The sequence below is a fragment of the Clytia hemisphaerica genome, unplaced genomic scaffold (genome assembly GCF_902728285.1).
Source record: "Clytia hemisphaerica strain Z4C2 unplaced genomic scaffold, Clytia hemisphaerica genome assembly, whole genome shotgun sequence".
NCBI lineage: Eukaryota > Metazoa > Cnidaria > Hydrozoa > Leptothecata > Clytiidae > Clytia > Clytia hemisphaerica.
In genome coordinates, this window is record NW_027103855.1 from 1,201,249 (window position 1) to 1,221,442 (window position 20,194).

General features: G+C 35.1%; 2 protein-coding genes across 3 annotated transcripts in view; both read left to right on the forward strand.

Moving 5' to 3' along the window:
- The window catches only part of LOC136808213 (cytoplasmic dynein 2 heavy chain 1-like), a 78,290-nt gene extending 61,102 nt beyond the window's left edge, over positions 1–17,188 (forward strand). For both annotated transcript variants that reach the window (XM_067064750.1, XM_067064749.1), the window contains exons 57-72: positions 297–368; positions 1,017–1,145; positions 1,536–1,608; positions 2,500–2,609; positions 3,030–3,080; positions 4,644–4,769; positions 5,078–5,344; positions 5,762–5,843; positions 8,361–8,494; positions 9,606–9,776; positions 10,838–10,954; positions 11,308–11,461; positions 11,758–12,016; positions 12,959–13,043; positions 13,619–13,735; positions 16,932–17,188. In XM_067064750.1, coding sequence (XP_066920851.1) covers positions 297–368; positions 1,017–1,145; positions 1,536–1,608; positions 2,500–2,609; positions 3,030–3,080; positions 4,644–4,769; positions 5,078–5,344; positions 5,762–5,843; positions 8,361–8,494; positions 9,606–9,776; positions 10,838–10,954; positions 11,308–11,461; positions 11,758–12,016; positions 12,959–13,043; positions 13,619–13,735; positions 16,932–17,087 — 2,103 coding nt within the window. In that variant the 3' untranslated portion in view covers positions 17,088–17,188. The remainder of the gene's footprint in view (positions 1–296; positions 369–1,016; positions 1,146–1,535; positions 1,609–2,499; positions 2,610–3,029; positions 3,081–4,643; positions 4,770–5,077; positions 5,345–5,761; positions 5,844–8,360; positions 8,495–9,605; positions 9,777–10,837; positions 10,955–11,307; positions 11,462–11,757; positions 12,017–12,958; positions 13,044–13,618; positions 13,736–16,931) is intronic.
- LOC136808214 (acid-sensing ion channel 4-B-like) lies at positions 14,503–16,140 on the forward strand. The gene has a single exon (XM_067064751.1). It carries the CDS (start codon positions 14,562–14,564, stop codon positions 16,056–16,058), a length of 1,497 nt encoding a protein of 498 aa, XP_066920852.1. The 5' UTR covers positions 14,503–14,561; the 3' UTR covers positions 16,059–16,140.
- Positions 17,189–20,194: the final 3,006 nt, after the last annotated feature.

Below are 20,194 nucleotides of genomic sequence, written 5' to 3' on the forward strand. Positions count from 1 at the left end.
TGTCAGCAGGTCAAAAAATGCCCATTCAAGCCACTACACAAACTGCTGCAGGTCGGCGACTCCCAACTGGCTTGGGTGGTACTAGGGATTGAAAATGTCGGTTATGTGCGGACCGGGCCTTCAAAAACAGACCCTTAGAGAGACATTGGAAGGCGAAAAACTGACCTTTATGGTCCGCACATACCCATCACCCATTTTTTGCCTAATTAGACCCTACCCCGGGCCAACTGGTCTGGTCCAATCTCATAATACCTTCCACCTGTCTATCCAATTGGTCTTTCTTTTATCATATTCAGGATTCGAGTTTAAGTTCATCTTTACCACAATGGGTTGACGAAGAACGAGTGGCTGATGTCTCCAATTTTAAGGTAAATTTATTTTTACTGATGTCACTAAACATGTCGATTGACTTAACTACAAGATTTAAAAGCTCGTTTGAAAATATTATGACCAGATAGCTAAGCAATGTCTAACCCTTATAAGCTTAAACAAAACTTGAACTTTTAATATCAAGCAAAGCATTATTTTCTATAGTAGAATGGTACGGTAACTAAAAAATAAACATTTTTGCTCGATATTCTTTTTATTAAGGAAGGAAATTTGTCTATACCATTTTCTATGCAATTTCATGCCAATTTTGTAATTTTAACTTATAAACCTTTGGAAAAAATAACTTTACTTGTGGTTTAATGGTCATGAGATTTTATAACATTTTAAGCAGTAAGTAAGTCTGCGACTCCTGTCGGAGGTGACCCTAAGGCACTTCTTTCGATAGCTGTCTACCCGAAGGTAGGGGAGAACGCAACTCTTTCTTCCTGGATTGATCCACTTACCCTTGATCCTTCCCTTAATTGTTGAGCATCAAGCAGAGAGGCATCAAGTACCATTTTGGGAATCTTTGGTATGACCCGGCTGGGGATCGAACCCAAGACCTTGCGAGCCGTAGCTGGATGCTCTACCTTCATGCTGTGGCCGCTAGTATCTAACACTTCACTTCGACTTCACTTTTCTTTTAGAGTACATTTTCATCCTTATTCTCATCGTTGGACCTTGGCAACCAACAGCTCTGGTCAACCTTCGGCAAAAGCTCCAAATGTGAACAAGAATTCCCATCATCTCTCAACAAAGTTACTCCATTCCAGCAGGTTAATACATTTACAACCCTTTTAAGAAGAAAATTTATTTAATAACAATCAGGCTTAAAAACGCCAAAAATAAGAAAAAATTTAAAACAAAGGGGAGCCAGAAATTAGTAAAAATTGATGAAAAATCCTACAATGATGAGGCTTTAAAGTGTTAAAGAATGACTGAACAAACAGTCGAGCCTGCGATCAACAAAAAAATGTTGCTCTAAAGGAGAAATTCGCGGGAACGGTCCATATTGTATTTTAAAAATCAAATATTTTTGCTTTTTTGATCTTTTGGCTAATTACCTTTTATATTAGTCCATTTAACCACCAAGTTTTGCACTAGCCCTCAATAAATCTTTAAGGGTTATATTAAAATAACGTGTAAACAATTTCACAATCTTTTAGTTACTGGTTGTACAAATGTTACGACCTGATCGTCTTCAAAGTGCAATGAATCAATTTGCTGCTAAATCATTAGGTATGGCTTCCTTTGCCAGTACATCATACAAAATGGTCCATTAATATTACTGTTAGCTCTCTGCGCTAGAAAGATTTAATGAAAAAGAAATATTTTACCTCGAAGTACCGTACCTCTAAATTATTCTTACATTTTCTTTAACCTTTTAACTGCCGTTCGTATTTTTTAAGGACGTGTGACCTATATGCCACGGAAAAAAAAAGAAGGTTCGACCTATTTGCCAGATGTTGGCATATGCCGACAAAAAATGTATAATTATGAAAAACATCTTTGGAATATATTTTTATAATTCAACAGTGCTATTTTATGAAATCTAGTTCAAAGTCAAACTTTCAATAAACTTTTAAAAAAACCTCTGACAAATAGGTCGAGATCTCTCTTGTCGACAAATGACGACACCGGCAAAGAAATTATAAATACTTATGGCACGCAGTGGCGTGGTGGCAGGGGGGGGGCCAGGGGGGCCAGGCCCCCCCCCAGCGGAGCCCTTTTGAGAAGGGGCGCCAAAAAATAAGGGACGCCAAGAAGGATTTTTCAGGCGCCCATATCGAAAGATTGACAAATGAAAAAACAAAAATGGCGCCCCTCATCACCTCAAAAACTCCAAATTTTCTGGCTCGCTTCGCTCGCACACTCCCTTTTTTGTATTCATAATGAGCGTATAGAGAGGGGCGCCAAAAACACAAAATCTTTAAAAAGGGCGCCATATTTGCCTTGGCCACCCCAGAGAAATTTTCCCACCACGCCACTGATGGCACGGAAAGGGTTGATAAACTTTGTCTTAACAAACTCAATACCTACGGAAATTTCAAAATTCACTGGTTTTCTACGACATTGGGTTACAATAAACTTTGTAAAGCAAAAAATTGAATTTGTTCCTTTGTTTCATAGAACTGAAAGCTTTAGCAACTTCCTCGGTCAATTTGAAGAGGTTGATGAAAGAAACATCAAGCAAAGAACCTATCCTTATCATTGTTTCTCCTGGTTCTGATCCCTCACAGGTATTGTATTTATCGTAAATCCAAATGAAATAGCTTCTATTACCTCATCAAGCCGCCTTGAACTTGCAACCTCAAGTAATAAAATTGAAACTTTGCGATCCAAGAAATGTGAACGTCAAATACTTTCGCTTTGTGATTCACCAAATACAGGTTTTGAAGTAGCCGAAAGATAGAGGCGAATCATATAGGCGTTACTTTAAAACTGAAACATCGCATTTCGAGCATGTGATTAAATCTAGTGTGTGCTTTGTTTTGGAGTGGTACATTTCGTTAAATTTAGCGCTTAGTTTTACTTCCAATCCAGCATTTGTGTGAAAACTATGCGAATAGTGCCCTTTAATTTGGGGGCTTTCATTTTGATTTTGGTTAAACTGCATGAAATATCAAATTATTTCATCTCCCTTGTTATTCTTCTTACAGGAATTGCAAGAATTGGCCACTCAAACAGTCGGTGCTGATCGCTATCACCAAGTAAGTTTTTTTCTTCATACTATACTAACGCATGCTCGTTTAAAATGACGTAATGCCTTCGGGTTTTCTTAAAATTATTTTTGGCTGTCGGTGACATCATTTCGTGTGCCATTGATTGTCATGGTAACGATAGCCGGGTATCGTCAGAACAGATTATGTTGCATGCATTCAATGAATATTCGTGATCATGATATGCATCATTGTGACGGACCCAACAGCCGATTGGTTGTAAGTGACGTAAAATCAGTCAATACGCCACTTTCAACCAATCAGATGTTGCGTCTGTGGAAGACATTGCAATGGTGCATATCATGAATTGATCATAATCTAAACTTACTACGTTAAACGAAATCAAACAAATTTCAAGATATTGAAGACTCCTATTATTTCAATAAAATTTTTACTAAACAAGTGTCGTGAATCAATGTCATAGAGTGCACGATTTTTTAAAGAACCAGAGCCATATATCAATATTTTAAAAGTTTCCTTCCCATTTATCAAAAAACTAAAAGATATATCACTCCATAGTGTGGACCCCCCTTTTTTTTAAGGGGGGGATCGCACTTTTCAAGGAAGGCTTTATAGGGGGATAGGTGATTTTCCAAATAAAATGGGGGGTTTGAGCTTTTAGAGGGGGCTCAAATAAAAAAGAAGGATAACAACTTTTTGGTCTAAATATTAGTATTTTCTTTTACTGATACAGACTGAAGATCACAATTATTTTTCAACTTTCAGAGATGACAAAAGAACAGAAATTTGCTATCATTTTTCTGAGGTTTTTTAATTTAGTATGATGCTTTTAGTATTAAATGGTTCCGGCCGTGGATTGCTGTAAATGGTGTGCGTTCACAACATTTTAAAAATAGGGGAGATGATTATATAGGGGGGGAGGGATTGAATAAAAATGGGGGGGGTTCAGACACCTCTGCACACTATGCACTCTGAGTGTTTACGCACTAATCATATGTACAGAAATGAAATTTATATAAACATTTTTATTGAAATTCAACGTAAAAAGTTGGAAAAGCTGGATAATTGATGCAATAAAACTAGGTTAGCTGATAGCCCCGAATAGTAAGAAAAACATATTTCAGAAAAAGTCTACATCATGAAATACGAAAGCAGACTTCAATATGGATTGATCTTCAACCAAAACATTCTGTTGAAAGTAAAGTTCGGTCATTATGATATATTCCTAAAAAAGCGTGCATGTGTGAAATTAAACATGAACTCCCTATCCTATCCGTTTCAGAAAATTTTAAGTGAGAAGTTTCTCTAAACGAAATGAAACGAAATAGAAATAACTCAGAGATAATATTAGATAATTATCTCTAAATTAGAACTAATTATGCATTTCGTTTGAGCTTCGTTTGAATTTCGTTTGAACTTCGTTTTAATTCGTTCATGAAACAATTTGAAACGAAAAAAATGAAACAATATTTGGAGACGCTCCCTTAAAACAATGATGAAAACATTAAAAAGTATTGAAAATAAAATTTATGATTTGAATTTCTTTGGAAATGAACTGTTTTCTAAGAAGTTTTGAACTTTTTGTTTTTGTAGGTTGCCATGGGTCAAGGTCAATCAGAGATTGCCATGAAATTATTATCTGATTGTTCGAAGAATGGTGATTGGTTGTGTTTGAAAAATCTTCATCTCGTCACTTCATGGCTTCCAAAACTTGAAAAGGTAGGCTGGCGGAAATTCCCCAGTCGGATTGATTAAAAAAAAACTTTGTGGTTGACTCTCTTTAATTCGATTTTCAAAGGACCAAAAAATATTCTTCGAATTAGAGAAAGATTTGAACTATAGGGAGTGTTTGTTCTTTTAAGGGAGCTGAGAATTAGTTCGATTTTTAGAAAGAATCGAATAATAGCAGTTCGAATTAACCGAAAAAGAAAAAGTTCACTGGTACTTTGCTCGTCAATTTTACAATATAAAAAAGTTTTAGTATTGGAAATTGCATCATTGAAACAATCATGCTCATTTTATTTAAGGTCTTAAATGGATTGCAACCTCACGAAGGTTTCAGGCTATGGCTTACAGCCGAAACACACCCCAAGTTCCCTACCATCTTACTCCAATCCAGTTTGAAAGTCACTCTTGAAGCACCTCCAGGAATCAAAAAAAATATGCAAAGGTCTTACGATAGTTGGTCTGCCAAATTTGTTCAAGAAGGGAATGGATCGAGTAGAGCACAGACTCTTTTTGCATTGGCATGGTTGCACGCTTTAGTTGAAGAACGAAGAAACTTCATTCCTCAGGTTTTGTATTTTTATGTCTAATTTTTCTCTTACCTACAAGCTTCGGCGACCAAAAAAAAAAGATTTGTACCTTATTAGTTCGAATAAACGCCTAGGGCGTTTAATAGATTTTTTGGATTTTACGAGGGGCGTTTAATCGAGGAGGGGCGTTTATTAATTTTTTTTAGCCAAAGGCATTTGAATAAAGGGGGGCTTATTGATTTTTTTCCCGTTAGGGAGGGAAGTTTATTCGAGGGGGCGTTTATTCGAAGTAATACGCTACTCCAATACGATATTTTCATTCAGAACCTTTATTTTAGTGTCAAATGATTTGACAAATTTTAAAAAATTATGAATACTACTGGCATACTCTATTTTGTTCTTAAATGAAACCTTAACTTTACAACTCTCTTTTTTTTCGTATTCTTATTTGTTCAGGGCTGGACGAAATCGTACGAATTCTCGATGGCCGACTTGCGTGCAGGAGCTGACATCATTGACCGCTTATACAAAATGGCTGGTAAGTGATAGTACACGTTCTTTTTATAAGAACAAACTGCACAAGAACATAAAGGCCTCTTTGGAAAAAAATATAAGAACAAATTAAGAACATTTTAAGGCTTTGACTCTAAAACACCCGATTAGGAAAATGGACACTAATGCTCACAAAATGGTAAAAATAAGAACATGTTAAATTATAAACTCAAAAAGTTATAAGCATCCGAAGGCTTCAAAAATTTTCGATCTTCGTCAAGAAAGGGAGAAATACTCAAATCCTAAATCTTCCATATACAGTTGACTCTCTCTAATTCGAACTAAAGTATTTGTCCCCTCAGCTAAACTAGTATAAAATACTCTCTACAATTATGAATCTTTCTCTAATTCGAACTAAAGTATTTGTCCCCTCAGCTGAACTAGTATAAAATACTCTCTGCAATTATAAATCTTTCTCTAATTCGAACTAAAGTATTTGTCCCCTCAGCTGAACTAGTATAAAATACTCTCTGCAATTATAAATCTTTCTCTAATTCGAACTAAAGTATTTGTCCCCTCAGCTGAACTAGTATAAAATACTCTCTGCAATTATAAATCTTTCTCTAGTTCGAACTAAAGTATTTGTCCCCTCAGCTGAAGTAGTATAAAATACTCTCTACAATTATAAATCTTTCTCTAATTCGAACTAAAGTATTTGTCCCCTCAGCTGAACTAGTATAAAATACTCTCTGCAATTATAAATCTTTCTCTAATTCGAACTAAAGTATTTGTCCCCTCAGCTGAACTAGTATAAAATACTCTCTGCAGTTATAAATCTTTCTCTAATTCGAACTAAAGTATTTGTCCCCTCAGCTGAACTAGTATAAAATACTCTCTGCAATTATAAATCTTTCTCTAATTCGAACTAAAGTATTTGTCCCCTCAGCTGAACTAGTATAAAATACTCTCTGCAGTTATAAATATTTCTCTAATTCGAACTAAAGTATTTGTCCCCTCAGCTGAACTAGTATAAAATACTCTCTACAATTATAAATCTTTCTCTAATTCGAACTAAAGTATTTGTCCCCTCAGCTGAACTAGTATAAATACTCTCTGCAATTATAAATCTTTCTCTAATTCGAACTAAAGTTTGTCCCCTCAGCTGAAACTAGTATAAAATACTCTCTGCAATTATAAATCTTTCTCTAATTCGAACTAAAGTATTTGTCCCCTCAGCTGAAGTATAGTATAAAATACTCTCTGCAATTATAAATCTTTCTCTAATTCGAACTAAAGTATTTGTCCCCTCAGCTGAACTAGTATAAAATACTCTCTGCAATTATAAATCTTTCTCTAATTCGAACTAAAGTATTTGTCCCCCTCAGCTGAACTAGTATAAAATACTCTCTGCAATTATAAATCTTCTCTAATTCGAACTAAAGTATTTGTCCCCTCAGCTGAACTAGTATAAAATACTCTCTGCAATTATAAATATCTTCTCTAATTCGAACTAAAGTATTTGTCCCCTCAGCTGAACTAGTATAAAATACTCTCTCTGCAATTATAAATCTTTCTCTAATTCGAACTAAAGTATTTGTCCCCTCAGCTGAACTAGTATAAAATACTCTCTGCAATTATAAATCTTTCTCTCGAACTAAAGTATTTGCTGAACTAGTATAAAATACTCTCTGCAATTATAAATCTTTCTCTAATTCGAACTAAAGTATTTGTCCCCTCAGCTGAACTAGTATAAAATACTCTCTGCAATTATAAAATCTTCTCTAATTCGAACTAAAGTATTTGTCCCCTCAGCTGAACTAGTATAAAATACTCTCTGCAATTATAAATATTTCTCTAATTCGAACTAAAGTATTTGTCCCCTCAGCTGAACTAGTATAAAATACTCTCTGCAATTATAAATCTTTCTCTAATTCGAACTAAAGTATTTGTCCCCTCAGCTGAACTAGTATAAAATACTCTCTGCAATTATAAATATTTCTCTAATTCGAACTAAAGTATTTGTCCCCTCAGCTGAACTAGTATAAAATACTCTCTGCAATTATAATCTTTCTCTAATTCGAACTAGCTGAAGTATAAAATACTGTTTTGAACTAAAGTATTTGTCCCCTCAGCTGAACTAGTATAAAATACTCTCTACAATTATAAATCTTTCTCTAATTCGAAGAAGACTTTAGTCCCTTAGAAATCGAATTAGAGAGAGTGAACTGTACACGTTTTTCATAGTATTTTTGGTACCTTAGGATACAGTTGACCCTCAATAATTCGAACTCGAACGGGGTTTCTTATTTGTTCGAATTACAGAGAGATTCGAACTATAGAAAGTATCCTAGGATAGTTTCTCCTCGATGGGGACTTGGAGTAACTTCAAATAATGGAAGGATTCGAATAACAGAAGTTCGAAAAAGCGAGAGTCAATTTAACCGACTTTTGACCTTTTCGCGCTCGCATCTTTTTCTAATTTGTTTTTAGTTTTATCCTTTCAGATTTCTGTTCGCAAACAGAACTCGTCAATATCTTTCTTTTTCTTTTTTCATTTTTACAGGTTCAGGGAACATCAAATGGGATTTCGTGCACGGTCTATTTGAGAATGCAATTTATGGTGGTCGTGTAGACAACGTCTTTGATGTTCGAGTATTGACATCCTATCTACAGAAATATTTCTCGGAAACACTAAGTGTAAGTTATCAATATTTTTGTGTTGTGTTTGATATATCTTTTTTCGAATGTATTTTGTCAAGTATAAGCCAATTTTCTCCTTCTATTTGAAAGTGTAGTTAGGAAAAAGATATTATTCTATGAATATTTCGGCCACTTGGCCTTTTTCAATACAAAAAGGAATTGAATTTTAAAAATGTATGTAGCTGCCACTTGCCGAGTACGAAATTTATATGTCCGTATTTCTGCTTAAACTCGTCTCAGTCTTTTTTTTTCGCACATAAAATTCAAACGAAAAAGGTGTCCAAACAGTATTGGGTCATATGGGTGATACTGTAATAAAAGTATTTTAAATAACACGCGTCTGTCCGCGCAACGACGGTCGAAAAGGTGTAAAACCTTTTCCTTGAACCTTTCTTGTGACACCTCTTTAAAAAACGTTTTTGGAAATGTGATGTGAAGACTAATCCGAAAATATAACACATCATATTACTGTATTACACGCATTAGAAAGGTTTTTTTAATCTAAACATATTTTTGACAAATTGACAAGTTGTTTTCCCACTCAATTTCAAATGTAGGACTATTCTGACGAAAATGTTCACCTACGAAATTTTTCCCCTCCTAAAGGTGTTTCGTTTTCTGATGATGGAATTTAACTTTAAGATTTTCAAAAACAATTTTTTAAGAACCCTGTTGAATCTATAGCATCATCTTAACCGATAATGATATAGCTTCACCCCCCCCCCCCCCCCGGTCGCAGGAGGTTAAACACACTAACCTAGGTACCTAGAAATAGTACCTACTCAGCTAGGGGTCCCCTGGGGGCTGAATTCTAAATTGTGTTAGTTCGGTCAAAGTGAATTTAGAAGAGCAAAAATTTTAGCCTGCGGTGCAAAACTTTGTCCATCTCATAGATTTCACTATACATTTTTTCATATTTAATAAAAGTTCTGTCGCAGTGAGACGGTAATAGTTTTTGGGGTTCTTGTCAACAGGCTTATGTTGCATTTAATTGTGCTTAACATTTCTTAAACTTAGGGGCCACCTAGAATATTTTTCCATTAGGGACCACCTAGAACTTGCTTATGAGCCATGAATGACAAATCACGCGTTTTTTTTTTACTTTTAGAATGGGCGTGGCAAAGGAAATTTGTTTCCCAAAACAATACAACTACCATCCTCTTCAAACTACAAGGATATCCAAGATGTCATTTCTAGCTTACCTGAAGAAGATCAACCCGCGTACTTTGGCTTACCTGCGAACATCGAACGCGCTGCTCAAAGAAATATTAGTTCTCAGGTAATCTCATCTTATCGATTTATATACCGATTCTGTGTGGCGTCATGTTCACCCACAATCAGCCATTTTTTTGAGAAATAGCAGAACGAATATATATATATGAAATTTATGTCAGGCTTCCTTGAGTTTTGTTTGAAGGTTGTTCCCAACTAGATTTTTTGGAATCTGTTGGTACGAATTGGTGTTGTGAGAATTTGAGGAACTGATCATAATTTTATGAAAACAACCGTAATGACGGCTGCAAACTCCGGTAATTGTCATTTTTGAATAGCGAACCATTATGCAAGTATCTTTATCGTGGTCAGCCTTTCTTAATATACCTTAATTTTAGTCGGCCTTAATTATTAGTCGGCCCTAATTTTAGTCACCTCGTCAAAATTTAGTCACTAAGGGCCGACTAAGTTTTGGCCAATAAGGTATCTAACATAAAATTTAAAAGAGTATATCCGAGTGCGAGCGCAAATACAAACCAACTCGGGAAATCAAACCCGACTATCGCGATAAATCGGATTTACGCACAATTACAAATGAAAAACACTGATTTTAAGAAACTCCTTAACCGGAGTTTAATAATCATATCAACTATCTAAACTCACTATACAATAGACTATTAGAGCCTACTTCTGACTGAGCTTTTCGCGCCATCCAGTCTATAAAAAAAGCTTTAAGTGAACCCCTGGCTAACTATACGACCTGGAAACCTATGTTGCTGAACTCTGACCTGCAGTCATCTCCCTCTAATTTAAACCTTTATCGTTTAAAAGCCTTTCTGTAATTCAAACTATAATATGGGTTCTCTTTGCTGGAAAATCGTATAAAATACTCTCTTTAATTCGAATCTTTCTTTAATTCTAAGAACATTCTTGGTCCTTTGAATGGAGATCGAATTAGAGAAAGTCAGCTATATTTTGAAAACAACGCTTCCGATGTTTCCTTATATTCGAATCAGGATAATTCTTACCGTCATTATGGACCATTCCAGTCATTGAGACCTTCGAGGTTATAGAGACTGGACGACTGTTTTACAATTTATGGCAACTTTTGTCTTTTTCTCCTTTTAGGTGATTTCTCAATTGAAAGTAATGATGCGATCATCAGTAGGTGCCAACAAGTTCGATAAAGACAAATGGGGTAGTGAACTGGCACCTATACTTAACCTCTGGAAGAAACTCAATCAGGTAATATGACGTTATGAAAGTTGAAATCTTTGTCAGTGACGCTTGGTGGCGAATCTTTTCACCGGCAAATTTTTGTAGCTGACGAAATTCGTTTTTGTGTTCAAAGAACAAATTATATAAGAACACAAGGCTTCGAAGATCAAAATATTAAGAACATGTTAAGGACATTTTAAGACTCTAAAACACTCTATTTCTTAGGAAATTGCACAAAAATACTCACAAAATAATGAGAACATTTATAGGCTTCAAACTCAAGAAGTTAAGAACACCCGAAGACTTCAAAAATTATGTACGTTCTTATAAAAAAGGGGGAAGAAAAGCTTTGTGTTATCTTTCTTTCTCCATAACTTCAGGGATCAAAGGTCATCCAACAGAAAGTGTCAGCACCAAAAGACGATGAACGAACACAACCTGTTGAATCTTTCATATTACTTGAACATTATAATGCCATACAACTCGCACAACAAGTTCATGCCTCACTCTCTTCACTTGCAAAAGTCATCAAAGGTAACATATGTTTTTTTTTCCGATTCAAATTTTAAAACGTACAATGTCGTTCTGTTGAACAAAATGTCAACAATATTTACCAGGAATTTTGTTGTTTTTGACTGTTTTGAATCCAATTTTAGCAATTTTTTTAGGTTCTGGCGTTAGCTCAAAATCTGAGGGAACGGCGTAAAAGGGCCGATAACTTTTCTGACATAAAAACTAATTTATTTAATCTGTTGAAAGGAGCAGTGTTATTCCAAATCTTTAGTCTGCTAAAACGGTTTATTATATAAAACTTTTTCCTTTCTATCAAGGAACCCAATTGGTCACCAAATCTGTTCAAGAGGTTGCTGGTGCATTGATGCATCACGAAACACCTGGATCGTGGATGAAACTGTGGGAAGGTCCTGAAGATCCTGTCCAATGGTTAAAAGCTATCATGCAGAAGACCAATGCTCTGTCAGTATGGTTGGAGAAAATCCAGGGTGGTTCCTTGTTGTCTAGTGTATTAGATTTGTCGGAGTTGTTCCATCCAGATACTTTCTTGAATGCTTTCAGACAGCAAACTGCTAGGTAATTATTGATATTGATCCTGAAAAGTTGACTATACACGGGTTGCAAAATTATATCAGTTTAGTCGAAACATGTGATTACTCGAAAAAGTTCACGTGATTTTATTTCCATGTTACTTGCTTTACAACTTACAGATGATAACTTTATTAGTGTCAATAAATTCTAACCAATCAGAAATAAATATCATGTAACAAGCACATCAAAATTTCGAGTAAAAGCGTGATTTATCTTCAGACTTTAATTTTGCAACCTGTGTATTCAGACGATCCATCGCTAGCCTGAATAGTACACAAATTTGTCAAAGCAGTTGACATGCATTATTGCTTTGCTATTACTGCCTGAAATACTTTAAGTTAGAATCAAAACAAAAGCAAAAATTATTATTCTGTCAGAATTCATGATATGTACCTCTGGAGAGTTTTCTGAGAACTTTTAAAATGTTCACCCAATACGTCACTTAAAAATAGAAAAAGTGACGTATTGGGTGGAAAATTTTTATAAAGTAATAAGAAGACTCTCCAGTGGTGCATATCATATCATAATTTCAAGGTAGATATGTTGAGGGGCGTACGGGTTTAACGGTAAAACGGTATATCACAGCTTTTTTTCCTTCGGTGCTTGGAGAAAAAAGGTTACTGTATTTCGGTATCAAACGTGACATGAGGTGACAAAAATAAAGATTTGAGAAATTGTTCTGTTCGTGTTGACGGTATACCAAGAAAATTACGTCGGCGACACGCGTATGTCACACTGCAACAACTTAAACGTGAAAAAAATGAATTCTAGCAAATTATAAGAAAATGTTCAGTCCTTGTTTATTATGTCTATCTGTGTTATAATTTGAAGCCATTTTTCAAAGTTTAAAATTTAAAAACATGTTTAAAAACATTCAATCAATATATTTTCAGTTGTATTTTTATGTCTATCTATTATGTCATTTAGATTGAGTAAAACCCCGATGGACAACTTGAAGTTGGTTTCTTCATGGAAATCTGGTGGCATTAATGGAGCACGCCATTCCATCAAGGTAGCATAGCCAAATCTTTCTATATATTTTGTGTGAAACTTAATCAAAGCTTTTTTGAACAAAAGATTGATTCTTTTGTGATCGAATTTCATTTCCATTTCCATTTTCGTTTTTTTGTTTTGATTTGTTTTTTGAAAAGTCGGTCATTTTTTCTACCCAACACCCACCAAGCCGGTAAAATGTCCATAGAATGTCCATAGCATCCATAGAAGTAAAGTAACACAACTTCCCAGTTGCCAGAGCCACAAACCTAGGGTTTGTAGTTCGAATCCCCGCTACTTCCAATTTTCTTGTTAAGTTCTTAGATAGCCGAGCCGGCCGGCTGTAAATGCCGTGAAAATAAATCCAAAGACTGTCTAAAAAGTCCTTTTAGGTGGCCTAATAAATAGCCCCCCCCCCTGCTTGTTAATTTTTCTTTTTTTTTTCAAACCCTCTTCTCCGGACTCCCCTTTTTTATTAATTGTAATTTTTGAAAGTATTTTCGGCTGTTAGAAGAATAGCCCCTTGATCGCAGCGCGCGCAAGTGGAGACCGGCCTTGAGCATGATTGACTGTTTGCTATCTTTTTTCCTACAGCTCGGTGGTTTGCAACTAGAAGGATGCACTTTTGATGGCAATGCATTATCAGAAAACGAACGTAATTCACCTAGTGTTAGTGCTATCCCGTCATGCACTGTTGCCTGGATACCAAAGGTAAACAATTTATAAGTTGTTCATTCAGTCCTTTTTCATACACCCAACTATGAATCATCTTTTCATTGTGCTTGAAATTAAATCCGATCTTCGTTTTTCTCCTTTGAAGTCATTCAAGGAGAAATTTGATATCCTATTTTAACTGCTTTTTAAATGACCTCTGTTAGTTAGTAACGTTCCTTTGAGAGTTCTTCCGCTTTAGTTCTCTTGATTTTCCTTGAAAATTAATATTTCTAAATCACAAAAAAAAACTGAAATTTTCAATTATAAGCTCATCAAAAAGCAGCATAAGTTGTCTTGTTCGTGACTTATTGTAGTAGTTGAGGGTTGCCTAGAGTTTGTAAATTTTCAGGGGCATTTTCATTTCTTTTGCAAAATCCAAAGTTGTAACAGAAACTTGTATCCAAAAATTGCGTGGTGTCGGTAATTCTAGATGTAAACCTAAACTCTCATTTTTCATATTTGAAGAAGTAATTAATATGTCCGATTTTCTTCTGAACTTGGACATTATTATGATGAAGCAATGAAAGGGTTTTTAAGACTCGTTATATTTAAGTTTCCAATCAACTCCTTTTTCATAGAGAAAAAAAAGCTATTCAGAACAAACTATATTTTAACTGTCAAACGGTTCGCATCAAATGATAGAAAGACAAGACAAGAACGGATGTGGGCTGAAAGCTAACCTATTAAAAATTATCAAAGACCAAAATTAAGAGGCAAAGATTAGGAAAACGCATGAATTCTAAGTTCTGAATCGATTTTAAGACGAGACCCATCGAGATTCATTGACTGAAAGCCAGAACTGAAATCTTCAACAATTAAAATCATGTTCAGTACAGTGAAAAAGTGGATGTTTAAAACCAGCGCTAAAATTTGCATTGAAGAAGAACTGAAAAAGATTGAAGAAGGGAAAAATGAAAATGAACTTGAAAAAAAAGTCACTAAACTTAAATCTGAATTGGAATTGGTTCAAAAGATGTACAAAGAACAACAACAATCAAACGTGGTTGGTTTGGACTCTCTTACGATTCATGGATTACCAAGAGTTATCAGTAGTCCATCAGGCTTCGTCAAAATATGTTGGTTTATTCTCTTTTCTGCAAGCTTGGCTCTTCTATATTACTTTTTTTGCCAGACTTATGACAAATTCCAATCAAACCCAACCTATACTGTCAGCTCCATCGAATATGGTAATCTGAGCTTCCCTGCAATTACAATCTGTAATATGCGTAACCCTCGCGACCATTCCGTCAAATACTATCAAGGCTCTGCAAATGCTAACCAACTCTTGGCATTTGCGTTGATGAACTCCACCACACTGTCTGAACCAGATTTCGAAAGATTTTCACCGGGTGCTGGAGTATTTGTCGACCAAATAAAAAAATATTGTTCTTTTGGTGGGAAATCAGAAACTTGTGGTAAACAATATTGGAATAGCGTGACCCTAGGTCCTTCTTGTATGATGTTTAACTTTGATGGTAAGTTAACACAAAAAGATATTGGCTTAAATAATGGACTACAGCTTCTACTATACATCAAAAGTGACACTTATCTTAAAGATTTGAACAACAGTTTTTACGATTACGTGAACCACTATCCTACACAAGGAGAGATACTAGTTGCAGTGCATGAGCCGTTAACATTTCCAGATTTCTGGAGTAACGTTTACCATCTCCAGTTGGGCTTTCTAAATCATATACAACTTTATCGGAAACGTACGACAAAATCACAGAATTGCATGCGTGGGTACAACGAATCAAATCTACCAATACCAGGAGGCTACGATCAATCTGTTTGTCTTTCTGTGTGTAATCTACGGAAATCGTACAAAACGTGTGGTGATATTTTACCAAAGTACCGAGATGTGATTGGATATGATGCTTTACCAGCATTGAATATATCCTCCAATTGTTCACAATGTTTAGAGCAGTTTGATGGGAGTTCTTTTTGGAAGAATGATTGCGGATGTCGACAAGCTTGCAGTTCGACCTCTTACACCTCCTCCACTCTAGTATCATCCTGGTTGTCCAATGAGAAAGTAATGCGAATCAATGCCTTGTTGAAAGAAACTCGGAACATTAAGTTATCCAATAAAGATATTCGTCATAATTTCACTATTCTGAATGTGTATTATAACACGTTTCGTAGCTCCCTTGAAGAAGAAAAAAATCGTTTTGAAATTGAAGATTTGATCGCTGATGTTGGTGGTTTGATGGGTTTGTGTATTGGTGCTTCATTCTTCTCCATTTTTGAACTGGTTTTCGTTTTCATCATTTTCTTGGTGGATCTGCCGAGACGAATATGGAGACGTTGCTGTGGCTGAAATTCGAGCAACCTCATTTCTTCAACGAGGAACAATATATTCAATGTTTGTGCACGGTTATCTTTCTGTGGAACTTTAAAAAATCGGGATTATTTCGGCGGGCTTGTTTCGTTTGTATCTCTAAAATTAATGTCCATATGAAGATGAAATTGTACAAATAAAGTCACCTCATAACAAGGAAAAAGTAGAAAAAAGAATAGATCGGCGTGGTGTAAGATAGGACTGGAGAAAATGGATCAAATTACGTAAAAACAAAGTTTGATAATTCGATCATTCGATCGATCTACGGTGGATGGCAGGAAATTTGTTAGTTAAGATTAAGATTTTTCAATTCTATACACTGTATATTATCATAGTATGTTTTAGAATATATACTCTGAAAGACCACGAACTACAAGTATGACTATATATGTTAAGTGCTTATTTATAGGTCACAGAACCTCTCAAAATCCTTTTATCATTCCTCTTGACTGAGGTCAAGATTGTGTTTATTTTTCACTCGGAAAGACCCAAAAAGTCCGGAATTAACTCTTATTTTACTGTTTTTACTGTTTTATCGCTTCGCATCACAATCTGTGCGCATTGTCTGCTTGATAAAAAATTTCCGTACGTTGACCTCTGCGATGAAGTATGATTTATAAATAGCAACACTTCTCTCATTGTCTCCACTCTCTAAACAACACTCCATCGCAGCGGTCGGTTTGAAAAATCTCAAATGAGAAAAGACAATGACAACAGACCCTCTACGGCAATCAATTTTGAAATTAGACGTAGATATGGGTATGTGTACAGACAAGAGCGCCGTGTGCATATCACGAATTCGATTCTTTTATACTTTTTGGATAATAACCACTTTTCTTCATCTATTATCAGGAGCAAGCTGAACCATACCCAGTGGATGATTGCATCGCTTTACCCATCTATTACACTATCAAGCGAGAGAAAATTGTGGCACAACTCAACGTACCAGCCGGCGGAGAGCCCCACAAGTGGATTCAATGTGGCGCCGCCCTATTTTTGAAAAATTAATGTAGATTTGAAGCTCTGTGCCTTTTTCGATGGCATTGGATGCCGACGATAAACTCCGATGAATAAGCTCAAGAACGATTCTGTCTTCGTTTTATAAAAACGTTAACAAGCTACTAAGGTAAAATTATTTATTTCAATGTAGATATTTTCATCATTTTTTAGAAATTTTAGTATAATGTTGACGAGGCATTGCGTCTGACGAAATTATTTGATTTGTCATATACAACCATACTTGGTTGACTTTCCCTACTTACTTTCTTGTTCTTAAGGTCAAAGACAGCCATTTTCAACTTGAATAAAATTTGATTTTGTTGCAATTGTCAAAATTAAACTAGTTTCAGAACCCTAAAGATCTTAGTCCCGAAGAAACTTAGAAAGTTGCTAACATAGTTAAGTTTAACAACAACCGCGAAACTCCTTTTTTACTGGAGATAAACCATTGACTTCCAAGCCCGAAGGGCTGGACTTGAGACTCCTGGATGGGAAATGAAACTACTTATTCCCCATCCAGAATACCTACGCGTGGTTTTTACACAAATACCGGATCGAAACTAAAATCTATCGCTAGATTTCAAAAAATGCAGTCCTCAAAAACAAAGGAACCGCTAGGAACCGTCATGATTACGGCGCGTTCTAGGCGAGTTTTGGATGGGAAATAAGTGGCTTCAATTTTTCTTGCCTGAGAAGGGTTGAAGATTCGCCTTTAGACTCAATGTGATAAACCTCATGAAAGGGACATCTAGTGGAATTGCTACTGCGACAAAGAATATTCTTGCCTTCGTATACTTCTGAAATATGTTTGCTAAATTCTGATCATGAAAATTTTTTATTGTATTACATAATTTATGTAGAAAAACACTGTAAATTTGTTTGTTTCTGTTTTGATTAAAATTTTTAACTTGTAATTTATGAATGAGAATAATAATGAAGATTTGATCATAATTTGTTATTTCATCTCACAGATAGAGCTGTTCCGTCCCTGCTATTCGAATCAAAATAATTCGCCATCTTTGATAAGTAGACCATAGTTCGGTGCCGGCAATTTGCTTCACCTGCCGATGCTTGAGAAATACAGAGTAGTTCTATCTAGTGTTTTATATATAAGATATCTATGTTTGGTCTTCTTGAAAATCCTCACTTTGCAACTTTTAGCATTGTTATCTGGATGGTGGAGAAGTCAATTAGAACGAGATGTTGAAACAATGATGTGTATACACGTTTTTTATACAATTTATATAAGAACAAACTATATAAGAACAAAGCTTCGATGACCAAAATTTTAAGAACGAGGCTTTGAAGACTCTAAAACACCCAATTTCTTAGGAAAATGGACCAAAATACTCACAAAATGGTGAAATTAAGAACATTTTTAGGCTTGAATCTCAAAAAGTTTAGAACATCCAAAGGCTTCAAAAAATTTGGATGTTCTGATAAAAAAAACGTATACTACAGCTATGACATCCTTGTCTTTTTTCAAAAATATGTAAGTGCGGACGGGAAAGTGGAATTTTTGCTTAGAATGCAAAATTTCTTAACTGCATTTTAAAACCTTTCATCACAATTTTTGCCCTTATTGAATTCAGGACAACGATTTTTTAAGAAATTTTCGTGGTGACACTTAACTCAAGCCAACTTTTAGTTCAAAAATTTTCAGATCTTCCCAATGATTCGCAAAATGTTCATTTACGCAAAAAATGTCAAGTTTTCATCAATCAAGTTGCATATGGGAAATATTTTTGACTCGAAATTTTGATAACTCGGGTGAGTTAGGTCATGTCTAGATTTTTAAAAATCACAAATCCCAAATCCGCGACCAATAGCACCCAATCTCAGGTATTCACTTATTGATTTTTAGATGACCTATACCTTAAGGTTTCATGACCCGGTTGTTATGTAATTAAATATTAACCTAAAAATTAATTATTAAAGAAAGTGTGAATTATGACGTCATCGATTTATGACGTCATAAATCGAAAATTATCTTTAACTATATAAGTACATGTCAAATCTTTGTCAAATTTGGACCAAAGATGCATCTTAATGGTGCCAAACTTTTTAATGAAAAATTTTTAAAAGATTTTGATGACGTCAGCAAAAAATGCAACAAATCGAAAAACGCGATTTTTTGCTGACGTCATCAAATTTTTCAAAAACTTTTATTTCAAAAAGATACATTTCAGTTAGATGCATCTTTGGTTAAAATTTGGGAAAGATTGGACATGTATTTTTAATATTATAGCGATTATACGATTCACGACGTCACCAAATTCGATCAAATTAATCGTGACGATTACAATTTCTTTAATAATTAATTTTTGGGTTAATATTTAATTACGTAACACCGGGTCCTGAAACTTTAAGGTCTAGAGGTACTTTAGAGCCCTAAGTGGATCTCTGAATCTGGCTACTATTGGTAGCGAAAACTTAGGGTAAACTGTTAGGTTTTTGAGACTTGCCCTAAGTCACTCGAGAAGTGTTAAGATTTTAATAACAGGAAAAACTCTTGTTCCATGCTTGTCCCGACATTTCAAATTTTCCAGGGGTTAAACGATCGCTACATCATACCAGGATTATAGCTCGAACGATACACGCTCTTCTATAAGAATGGTGTTTCTTCATTTCATGATGAATATTCTTAACTTTTCGGGAAAATCATCCTGACATATTTGTACAGCATTCTCAGGTTAAGAACCTAATTCAGACTACAATCTGGAGACTTACGACCTTAGGATCTCAGGATTTAAAAGCTCGAATTTGCTCCAATAAGGTTTGGTTGGAATATAGCCTAGAAGCCACCAAACCCCTCCAAAATCGAAATATTTAATTGAAGTGCTATAAAATAGCAATTCTCGCCCGAACTTTAAAAATTCTGAAACATGTTAAAATAATTTCGACTATGATTGTAGATTTGGCATTTGATATATTTGCATAAAATGGCAGTTTTGTGAAAGTAGTGAGCCTTACTTGGGGGTAATTGGCAATTTATAATTGAAAATACTCTAAAAATGTCATTTCTTAGCTTCAGTAGCTAAAATCCATGATGGTGATATTCTTAGCATATTATTAATTTTTTGGCCAATTTCATCGTGAATATTCTTATAAAGTAT

Excerpts from the sequence above, each read along its gene's own strand:
- LOC136808214 (XM_067064751.1), top strand. The coding sequence starts at position 14,562 with ATGTTCAGTACAGTGAAAAAGTGGATGTTTAAAACCAGCGCTAAAATT.